The sequence below is a fragment of the Choristoneura fumiferana genome, chromosome 17 (genome assembly GCF_025370935.1).
Source record: "Choristoneura fumiferana chromosome 17, NRCan_CFum_1, whole genome shotgun sequence".
NCBI lineage: Eukaryota > Metazoa > Arthropoda > Insecta > Lepidoptera > Tortricidae > Choristoneura > Choristoneura fumiferana.
This window is the reverse complement of record NC_133488.1, coordinates 8,528,667-8,540,147: the sequence shown is the minus strand read 5'-3', so window position 1 is coordinate 8,540,147 and position 11,481 is coordinate 8,528,667. Positions and strand designations below refer to the sequence as shown.

General features: G+C 39.0%; 2 protein-coding genes across 2 annotated transcripts in view; one reads left to right on the top strand and one right to left on the bottom strand.

Moving 5' to 3' along the window:
• The window catches only part of LOC141437163 (arf-GAP with coiled-coil, ANK repeat and PH domain-containing protein 2-like), a 1,907-nt gene extending 1,720 nt beyond the window's left edge, over nt 1-187 (bottom strand). Inside the window, exon 1 of the mRNA XM_074100427.1 lies at nt 182-187. Coding sequence (XP_073956528.1) covers nt 182-187 — 6 coding nt within the window. The remainder of the gene's footprint in view (nt 1-181) is intronic.
• A 610-nt stretch (nt 188-797) lies between these two features.
• On the top strand, nt 798-11,175 carry LOC141437426 (uncharacterized). Its single transcript, XM_074100782.1, has 7 exons — nt 798-1,050; nt 1,879-1,993; nt 5,034-5,138; nt 5,654-5,761; nt 8,113-8,261; nt 10,012-10,189; nt 10,642-11,175. The coding sequence occupies exons 1-7, from the start codon at nt 958-960 to the stop codon at nt 10,836-10,838; spliced, it is 945 nt and encodes a 314-aa protein (XP_073956883.1). The 5' UTR covers nt 798-957; the 3' UTR covers nt 10,839-11,175.
• Nucleotides 11,176-11,481: the final 306 nt, after the last annotated feature.

Sequence of the window (11,481 nt, the reverse complement as noted above, 5' to 3'; positions counted from 1 at the left end):
AAACAGAGCGACGGATTTGACGTGATTTTTGGCATAGAGATAGTAAATCGGCCAGAGAGCGACATAGGCTACTTTTTATCACGGTAAAATGCACAGTTCCCGAGGGAACAGCGCGCGATAACCGAATCCACGCGGACGAAGCCGCGGGCAAAAGCTAGTAGGTACTACATAATAAAAGTACCGCCATGTAGAATACTGTTTAGAACGTATATCTAAACTTTGATCATGGAAAATAACAATACCAGTATCTGGTAAACTCGTACCAAGCATTTCCCCAGAGATAAGACCAAGCTTGATCGATTTTTCATCTCCCTACATACCAAATTTCATCGAAGTTCGGAGCCGTTTCCGAGATTCTGATTATATATATAGAACTAGCTTTTTCCCGTGGCTTCACCCGCGTGGAAGTCTGTAATCGCGCGCTGATTCCTCGGGAACTGTGCATTTTTCCGGAATAAAAAGTAGCCCATAAACTATCTCTAAGCCAAAAATCACGTCCATTCGTTGCTCAGCTTCGACGTGAAAGACGGACAAACATGCATACAAACACACACACTTTCGCATTTATAAATATTAAGTAAGGATTTTTCGTTTAAAGGTTAGATAGAATAGAATAGATAAAAATAGATACCTAGATAATTGTATTGTATAGATACTTATAGCTCTATTGATTGTTATTCTTACTAAACTAAATAGGTAATTGTGGTGGAATGCGGGTACATAGGTATTAACGGCACTGGTCGTATGCCATGGGACGCAATTGAGGGTAGACGCATAACGCACACTCGCGTCGCCCAACTTGTTTACCACTTTGATGCGCATATTTTTTCTATGAATGTAGTTACTTATATAAATTACGGTGCATCTCGAACGTTCTTTTCTTTCCGTGTCGTGCGCGGAATCGTAACGCTGTCTCACTCCATAAGTTTTCATTTTGTTGGTTTATAAATCTGGAGTATGGATTCTTTGCCGTTTAATTATAACAATAATAAAATGGAGGACTCTAAACCTATTTTTACAACAGCTAGTGACACTGTGCCTACCAACACGGTAAGTTTTTCGTTCTGATTATTTTTACAAGCTTTTATTTAGTTTCACATGTCCTGTTGTCTGTCTGTGTGTAATCAAATCTTGCAAGTTAAATTTGAGCAACTTCCAGTAGTCAGATTGACTTGAAATTTAGAATACTTGATGTAAATTGCGTGACAGTACAATAATCTACTCTAGCGACATCCTGGTAGTCCAGCCAGGATCGTCTCCGCAGGACGGAACTCTTCAACGGTTAATAGCATCGAATTGAAATTTGGTATGCAGCTTGTATTAAAAATGAAATTTTTATGGTTAGATTATTTATCGTATTTTGAGGCATTTTACCGTTCTAAGGGATCTTTGTCAATAAGATTTCTAAGTTTTGTTTGAGATTGTACCTAAGTGCAGAACTGTGGTGCAGATAAGTACCACCACGAGATTATTTGGGTGAAAAATAATCATCCGTGGGTTTGGGCCTTCACATATTTAATGAAATAAAACCGGATAACTCACGTCTAAAATCGAGTTTGTGCCCGGTTCACATTATTCCAGTAAAACGTGCCATTAGCAATACATTGCGAGGTCACAATCCAAACGAGTCGCACAAGATCGATCGAGCACCGCAGTGTCATGCTTGAATGGTTTTACTGGAATAATGTGATCCGGGAAGAAGCTACCGGACTGATATGGTTTATTGAATCAGGCGTTACTTTGGGCGTTGCTCTGTTGAGTCGCGGGTGATCAAAGTGATTGTTTCAGTTCATTGGACTGATGTGGTTCAGACTGACGTCAGAATGACGAAGTCGTCCATTACAGCACCGGAATGATGATGATTGTTTGGTTTGGCAGGAAAGTTTTGCGCCGTCAAGTAACAGGAGCATGCCGGCCGGTGCACAAGAGTTCTTTCCGGGCAACGAGTTGTTGAACATGCTCGCGCAACAGGAGCCTCGCGTCGGCGATACAGGTAGGAAGAGGTTTTTTAGGTTAAGTCGATGATGAGAGGCAGGTACATATATAAATAAATACTTATCTAGGACAATTAACACCAACTGTCCTAGTTGCAAACTAAGCAAAGCCTGCACTCTGGGTTTTTATTGATTTCCGTTAACTTTTAAGGCCAAATCGAATTCATATAGTATAAACTTCACAAACTTGATAAATGAAAAATTTTATAACAAAAAAATTGCACCGACTACAAAAAACCATGAAAATAATTTTCTACCAGTCTGAAGTCGGCGCCTCAGCACGAGCCGCAGGAGTGGACCTATAGTCGTCTACTTCACCTACATACCTACTTATATAAGTAGGTATGTAGGTGAAGTAGACGTATATTAGACTTCAATCACTCCTGCTGTGTCGTGCTGAGGCACAGCGAAGCGAAGTTATGAAGCGGCAAAACTGGACGCGGCAGCGACGCTAGTTTATTGTCACTCACAACGAGACGCCCGTGGTAGGTAAAATTAAAAATAGTATTACAGTGCCTATTTTAGTTGTTTAAAATTTTTAATACCTGAAGGCATATTAATGGATTTATTATTTTTAAATGATTTTGATATAAAATATAATTATGATTTGTTATTAAATATAATTATGAGTTATTTGGAGTCTTTTTGTATTTTTTATTTCAACTCCAAATTTGTTACTTTTACGGGTATCCCGTGAAACCATATCGAAAATACAAACTGAGACATGGCTAGTGCTGCTGCATAAGTAGCGTAGTAGAAATAAGCAACCTGAGATATGTATGCATAGGAAAAATTCGTGTCTAAATTCCTGTCCAGCGGTGGTGTAGGGGTTATAGCACGCAGCACGGATTGCTGAGGACCTGGGTTCGATTCCCAGCGCTGGTCTCTTTTTCTGGTTTTTCTGTGCATCCATGTCTCAGTTTGTATTTTCGATATAAAATATAATCACAATAATTTTAAATGTATTTTTTTATTTATAAAATCGATTTACTTCAAAACGGTTTATATAGTCTATGGTCATTCATTACGAATGGCACATCACTGAGTGGGCGGTGCCCGTCCATGAAGTACCTACGGTATTCTCTGTAGTACATTGTACCGAAAATTATTGTAAAACTTCACGAGCGTGATCTGTCAAAAGTTAAATAAACGATTGGAACGAAGTTGCTAATGTCACTTCGATACACATTTGAATCTTCAGGAAACAACGAAAACCGCCGCAATTCTAGTTGTCTACGTACCTACTACATTACTGCGAGGTGTTGCATGATATGCATATCTAACTACTTAGGAGCTATCCATAAAGAACGTGTCAGCAATTTTGACCAGTTTTAGCGTTTATTACTTTATGTTAATAACCTAACCAACAAAAAGTTGTAAAACCCCGACTTGATCACTTCAAAGTTCAATATCCCCAAAACGGCTGAACCTATTTTAATGAAACATGTCAAAGAACCATCGCTAAAAACCTGCTTTCAAATATAAAAAAAAACCGCATTAAATCTGTCCACCCGTGTAAGAGGTACGGTGCCACAGACAGACAGACACACATAGCGATCAAACTGGATCGCTATGGATGGATCGGGGGTTATTAAACTGAGAATTAAATGATCTGATCTGTGAAGGAAAGTCAGCGGTAGGTCAAGACTTATCTAGCACGAGATAGGCTATAATATAATCGACATTTTCGTATTATTATTTTAGCTAAGTAGGTAGATAGGTATATACAATATATCTACGTAACTATACTCTTTTATCAATAGCGTTGCACTTTATACATACTTATCGTATCAAGGTCAGGGCTAGATGTAGAATGAGTCAGGTCATTTATTTTAGATTAAATAAGTAGGTAATTCGCTCTATTTAATTTTTATTAAGTAATTATTAACTTGCAAAAAGCCCTCTCAATTCAAGAGGAGGCCTGTGCCCAGCTGTGTGATGTATATAGGATGGAATGATGATGATAACTTGCAAGAAAACTTTAGTGTAGTTTGGCTCAGGAAGGTTAGGTACCATACTAAATATATTATACTTAAATGCTAAAGTAAAGTTTGTTTGTACCGCTTTCACGACTAACTACTGAATCGGTTGCCGTGGTATTTTGCTAATATATTAGAAGAACATAAGATCCTCCGAACTGAACTGATTATATTAATTCTTTCACTAACAAAACCTGCACCGACTGTTTTACCTAACAACTAGTAGCGGACTCTGAATATTTTCGTTACGTAACCCAGAGAGTAAAGAAAATTTAATTTATATAGATGTATTAACAATACGGTATTTGACTGTTTTGTATATGTTATATAAATTAAAGCTACACAATGCCTGTTATCGAATAGAGTAACAATTATTAAGCTACCTTTACAAATAACAAAGTTATAAAGGTTTGAAATTCAAGATTAGACAGAGAAAGACATACTGTCATGTGACGTCACACGCCAGTACCGCCATACTTGCCGCATAGAGAAAAGCTTTTGAGAAAGAGTCAGGTATATAGATTTTTCAAAAAATCACTATAAATCCAATTTTCAACCAATTTCAGTTTTCTCTTCGCTAAACACTGTCTGTACATCTATATTTTCATAATAATATTAAGATATGGCAAATTCAGGAGTTATTAAATACCGTATTCTAAGTATTCAAATTTCCAAAATAAACTTTAAATAAAACACAATCCGGTTAAAATTTAAAATGAGAAAATTTCTAATTATTTAAATTTAATTTTAAAGGTGGCTCCGAAGCGGTAACGTTTCGTGTGGTCTGCCTACCCCATTTTAGGAATACAGGCGTGATGTTTGTGGTGCGATAGGTAGTTTAGGTAGGAACCTCCAGCTTTGCCGTGCATGTCATCACGTGTTCATCACCTATAAAATTTAAGGCAACCCTGCGAGAATCGTGACTACTGGCACAGAATATATAATAGTACTAACGTACTCGTAATAAATAGTGCTACTCGTCTAACATTGTGAATGTACCTATTCTACTTCAAATAGGTAAATGCTGAACATGAACCAGTAAGATTTTCTTTGTTCTCAGCACCGGCTGCCCCCGATATGGACGAAGTAATGATGAACTTTCGCATGAATGGGACCGATTTGTTATTCGACGACGATCATGGGTCCCAGAACTACTACTTGGTGAGTAAGAGCCTCCTTGCACCCACTACCCTACAAGCCGAGAAAAAACTCTTGTTATCTCGTCGGTATGTACCTACACGTCGTTTCGTATCGACCGAGCCGATCGACGTCTTTTTATTACAAACTTTTATTTAATTTGCAATGTCCTATGTATGTATGTCTGATGTCTGTCTGTTGTCGTCAAATCTTGAAACCAAATTTTGGCCCACTTCTAGTGGTCAAATTGACTTAAAAATTGTCTTTTTTATGTAAGTCCGGTGACAATACATTAATCTGGTAGTTAAATTCTGGTGGTCTGGCCAGGACCGTCTCCGTAGGACCGAACTCTGCAACGTTTAATGGCATCGACTTGAAATTTCGTACGCAAATGTAGTTTGAATAACAATCAACAAAAAGTAGCGCCTGCAATGAAGCTTGCTTGTATTAAAAATATTTTTAAACAAAAACTTGTTCGCTTTTAGTACCGTACAAGGCATAGGTACATATTGTGTCTAATATTGTTTTTTTTTATAGGGTCAGGTTCCAATCGTCCGGAGGCCACGTCGGCTAACATGTGGGGAAACGGCGCAGGAGTGCCAGCCAATGGGAAGACCGAAATGATGGACACCTTCGAGTTTCTGATAAAAAGTATTATTACTGCTCAGTCATTCGTATTTTTAACTGTTTGTTGGCTGTATTCCGGCCCCTTGGCATCTCTCTATGCCGCGCTTATGCCTGCCCCCTTTAATAGTTAGGCATTCTTATTTTAGATGTAAAGTGATTTTAAGTTTACATTTCATACATTTACACCTAAACCTAGATGCCTTGTATGTACAGTCACGTCTAAAAATATGTATACAAAAACAAGGTTGCATAAATATGTAAGTCATACATTTATCAAAAATATTTATCATTCTGACACAAAAAATTGTATTCATTAAACTTTTTCAGTATTATGTAATCACAAAATGCTTCAGAAAGTTGCATACTTAAATAAATTTCATTTAAATGTATCCACCTCGTAGGCAAAAATAAATACATAATGGGTTCCATATACATATAACCACACCATTTGGCAAATATTGTATACGCCGTTTGATTCATAAATATGTAAACACGATTTGATATTTTGATTCGTTTTGAAGAATTACTGTTTTGTTAAGATTACATGTCGTCTCTTTCGTAACTGCATGCGGGAGGGACATACATACTACAAATCCATACTCAATTAAAATAATATTATATACTGGTGACCCGTTCCGGCACAACAAGGTTACGGTATTCATAGACACCGTGAATCACACTATTTATTTGTGAAAACCGCATCAAAATCCGTTGCGTAGTTTGAAAGATCTAAGCGTACAGACAAAAAAAGCGACTTTGTTTTATACTATGGAGTGATGAATTGAAAGTAACTCTGTCTGTTCCGGTATCACGTCGAAACCGACTGGTTTCGACTGTCAAGGGGCTGAACATAGGGTACTTAGTTTTTATCTCCAAAAGCAACCCTTAAGGGGAAAAATGGGGATGAACTGACTGGAGTGAGCTGGATGAAATTTGGTATGGATATATTTAAATTTTTATACACCATCAAGATCACCAAATACTTGGAAACGTCCAGAGTGGTCATTAATATCGACTAAGCCAAAGCGATCAAGTTGTTCGGGTCATCCACTGAGGACAGATCCACTGAAGCATCTATAATTTGCAATCTTTAAGCATTGTAATTTTAATTATAGATCTCTCACTCATCGTACGAAACACAGTAGCAGGACTAGCCAGCTCCTGCTTCACGTCGATATTCTGTGAGAGTGTGGTACTACCCCGGTCGAGCCCGCCTATTCGTACTGCGAACCAAGAACTGGCTACAGTGCGGCTCTACCACTAACAATTAACAATATAATTAAAAATAAAAACAAAAAATGCTTAGTGCACCTTTCTGAGAATGACCCTAAACTGAAATACTCAATATTTACAAGTCAATTCAATCTAAGGACTGTCAAGTGCGTCATAGAATAATCGTGAGATAGACGTATGCAGTGACAAGTCCGCACTGTTTTCGTGAATTGTCAAATCAGTTAAATATACAACTTACGATTCTATGCCAGTCAGACAAGGTTTGTTGTTGCAGTCTGGATACATATTTATGAATCAAACGGCGTATACAAATATTTGCCAAATTGGTGTGGTTATATATGTATATGGAACCCATTCATGTATACTTATTTTTGGCTACGAGGTGGATACATTTAAATGGAATTTATTTAAGTATGCAACTTTCTGAAGCATTTTGTGATTACATAATACTGAAACAGTTTAATGAATACAATTTTTTGGTGTCAGTAATAGATACATATTTATGATGAAAATGTGTGGCTACATATTTTTCAATTTTTTTTGTGTATACATACTTTTAGACGTGACTGTACCTACATTCTGAGGCCGTATTATCTGACTATACATGGCATCTAGGTTTAGGTGTCTAACGCCGGGTTGAGACTAGCAAGAAAAATCGTGCAAGTTGCAATACATTGAGAGGCCGTAAAGTCAACAAGTTTGAAGTGTTCAATCGAGCGCCGCAATGTAATGCAACTTGCACTATTTTTCTTGCAGGTCTAAACTGGGCTTTACGCGCTGACTTTCGCGATTGCTTTTCTAATTCTAATCTCGTCTTAAACGGTGTGACAGAAAAAAGTGATGACAACGATTGTGATTTTGTTGTGATTCTGAGTGTGTTGTCAATTAGGCTGCGTTTCCACCTAAGAGTGAGGATGTGTTGCAAGATATGTTGTTCATGAACCAATAGAAACTCTTCATTTCGCATCGCACAGCATATCTCTGGTGGAAACAGCTGAGTGGAGCGAGGTGAGGTAAATGAAGCGTTTCTATTGGTTCATGAAAAACACATTTCTTGCAACACATCCTTGTACATCTCTGGTGGCAACAGAGCCTAAGGCTTCTGGATATTTTAATCTTGCCTGTAACTGTTCCTGGGCCAGGTCTGTCTTCAGCCAACAACTACGTGTCGATGCTGACGCGCGAGCAGTTGTCTCTGCTGCGCTGCATCCGGCCCAGTCTGCTCTACGAGTTCCTGCAGGAGGTGCTCAAAGCGCGCACCGAGAAGCGCTCGCGCCGCGGCCTGCCTAATGTAAGGATTAGGTGTACTGCCGTTTCGGCAAAATATTTTTCGCCAAATTTCACTTCCCAAAAAACTTATCGCAGTAGTTTCATTTCCCAAACGAATCTTCAGCATAATAACATTTCGCATTTTATTCATTTGGTCAAATTATCATTTGGCATAATTTTACATTCATCATCCCAGCCTATATACGTCCCACTGCTGGGCCCAGTGCGAATCGGGAACTTCACACGCACCATTGAATTGCTTCGCAGGTTTCCTCACGATGTTTTCCTTCACTGCAAAGCTCGTGGTAAATTTCAAATGTAATTCCGCACATGAATTTCGAAAAACTCGGAGGTGCGAGCCGGGGTTTGAACCCACGACCCTCTGTTTGCGAGGCGATAGGTCAAACCACTAGGCCACCACGGTTTTTTTTAATTTTACATTGTCAAGTTTTATTATGACATTATGACAAAAAATGATCGTTCAAAAATGACACTTCGCACATAAACCAACTGCTACCAGAAAAGTAGGTTAGGTTAGGTTAGAACTGCGTCCCACACAGAAACGAACTGCTAATAGAAAAATTTGTTTCTCTTTTCTTTTTTTGTAAACGTAAGTTTATTAATTATGCCATGCAATATTATGGGAAGAGAGCTTTATGCCAAACGATACATTTGACTAAATAATACTTGGTAATATGAAACATGGGTAAGTTATTATTTTTGAAACAATAATTTGCCAAAAAAAATTACTACCTAAAATTGCGATAAGTTGTTTTAACAAATGATTTTTTAAGATTGGTATTTTTGGTTTTTTTTTGTATTTTTTATTTCAATTCATTTTGTGCGTCTATATTTCAGTTTGTATTTTCGAAATGATTTTTTGCCAAATGATAATTTGAGTAAAATATATTGGGATCTGTTACTTTGGGAAAAGTTTTTTGCCCATATATTAGTAATCCAAACTTTTAACCTCTTCACCGCCACACAACAAATGAAGTGACATGCTCTGTATGCCACAGAAAAAACAGCGACAAATGAACATGATTTTTAATTCCATTGCAGTATTCATTTAGAGTTGAATGTTGGTCATGTATAGATGAACGTGGCGTGCGAGGCATTCCAGCTGTCACGACTGGGTGACTGGCGGTGAAGAGGTTAAAGGCGGGAACATACCACCGAAACGCGACGCCACACTACGTCGTCCGACGCATGTCTATCTGCACTTGACCATAATAATATATGGGGCTGATTATTTAGTACCTACTTATACACGTTGTATGGCGTGTGCAAGCGTGGCGCGGCGTCGGGTTTTAAATACTATGTCCGCACCATAATTAATTAATAGAAAATTCAATTACTTGACGATCTCTTTCATGCACCGTTTTTCTACTCCAGTGCGCAAGTCTAGTGCGGATTTTGTTTTTGCTTTGTTGTTTTGCCTGTTTTTTAGGCGTTGTTCTAAATGGTCATGTCACGAACGATAACTTGTGTTATGACGCGACCATGCGATATATTTATCTTCAACTTTTAAAAGAGCAATATTACTTATGAAGTATGTGGGTGTGTCTCAAGAGCGAACTATCGATCTAGCTTGGTTTTATCTCGAATTTTACCCAGAGCGACGTTCGATCGCTCAGGTAATGTCTACTCAATGTGCTAATTGAGTTTCAATGCGCGATGAAAACGCAACACTACAAGCGCAAAGGTAAACTAGGACAGGTCTAACTAAGCTAACTCACGGAGGTGAATGTTGAAGTCTTTCCCTATTCCAGGAATGCGCGTTCTGCAAGAACAACGGCGAGAATGAAGAATGCTACACGTCGCATGCGCTGAAGGACTGGCGCGGGCGCGTGCTGTGCCCCGTGCTGCGAGCTTTCCGCTGTCCACGTTGCGGCGCCACCGGTGACCGCGCGCACACCATCAAGTACTGCCCGGAGAACGGCGACCACGGTACTTTCGTACACTCTTAATATAAGCGTCAGTGTAACGGCAAGATACGAATGGGTCACAGAGATTGTTACCTGGCTGATCCCAACCAACTAATGGCCCACACTGCATTATTTTGCTTAGTCAGTCAGTTAGTTAGCTTTGCTAAGGCTCTGCTAACACTGCATTGTAAATACGGCAGTTTATATAGGTACATATTTGTACGGAAACTTCGGTGAGAGTATATGGTTAGCTACTTAGCCTCACTGTCAGTTAATTTTAAGCCATCAAGAAATTATCGCCAAGTCGCGAAACACCCGCAATCAGATTTGCATATTCTTCGCACTATTAGAAATCTCTAAAAAGGGATAAGTTTGCCTTTGCGCATGTATTTCAACGTTTGCGAATTGTTTGTTTCTTTGTTTGTACCATAAAAGTTTACATAAATACCTAACCCATTACTGTATGCCCTTCAGAGCGCCACAGCGGCCTGTCATCTCGCCGCCGCGGGCCCCAGTCGGCCTCCTTGCTACTCGGCAATGCCGGCCTCTCGTCCGGTTCCAGCGGCCCCGCCTCCTGCCCTCCGACCCCCGCGCCGCCGGCCCCTTCGCCCTCGCCGGCTTCTGGGGCCTTTTCACCGTCCCCCTGGTGGTCTTCCTATGGCTTCAACTAAAACACAAATCTTCCCAACGAAAGAAAAAACGGTTCTATGTAGATACGGCACGCTACTTTGTCACAGATGTTAAAGCATATTAAATTGCGTGTGTGAAAAGGATGGATGCATCAAACCCGGGAGATTATGCTAGAGCCTTTGATAAACACTGTTTTGTTGGGTACGGTTTGGTAAGTTAAGTTTCATTTGAACGTTATGTAGTCGCGCGCGCGACGTTATAATGGAACTTCAATTTACAAACATCGAATATTGGCTTCAATGCTGGTGTCGACTTCGCGTTGACATCAAAGTTCGGGATATTCCCGAGCACTGGCATTGCAGTCAAGATTCGAAATTTGTTAGTATATTTAGATAGTATAGAAAGTTGCTGAAGCAACGCTGAACGTTGACTTAGTTTTGATTTCTTTGATTCCATGAGGTCGAAATTTAGTTAACATTCTTTTACAAATTATTTTCATAGATATAACAATCCTAAGGCCTTAGTGATAGATATTTTAAGATTCTAAGAGTTCGTATTAAATGCTATTCATGAATAGCAAGTTTGTTGGATGTTGAACTTATAATAATAATATTGTTACGATTGCCTGAGGGCACGACAGTGGTATGTTGCTGGACATCGATTTGCGCACTAAGAATATTTTCT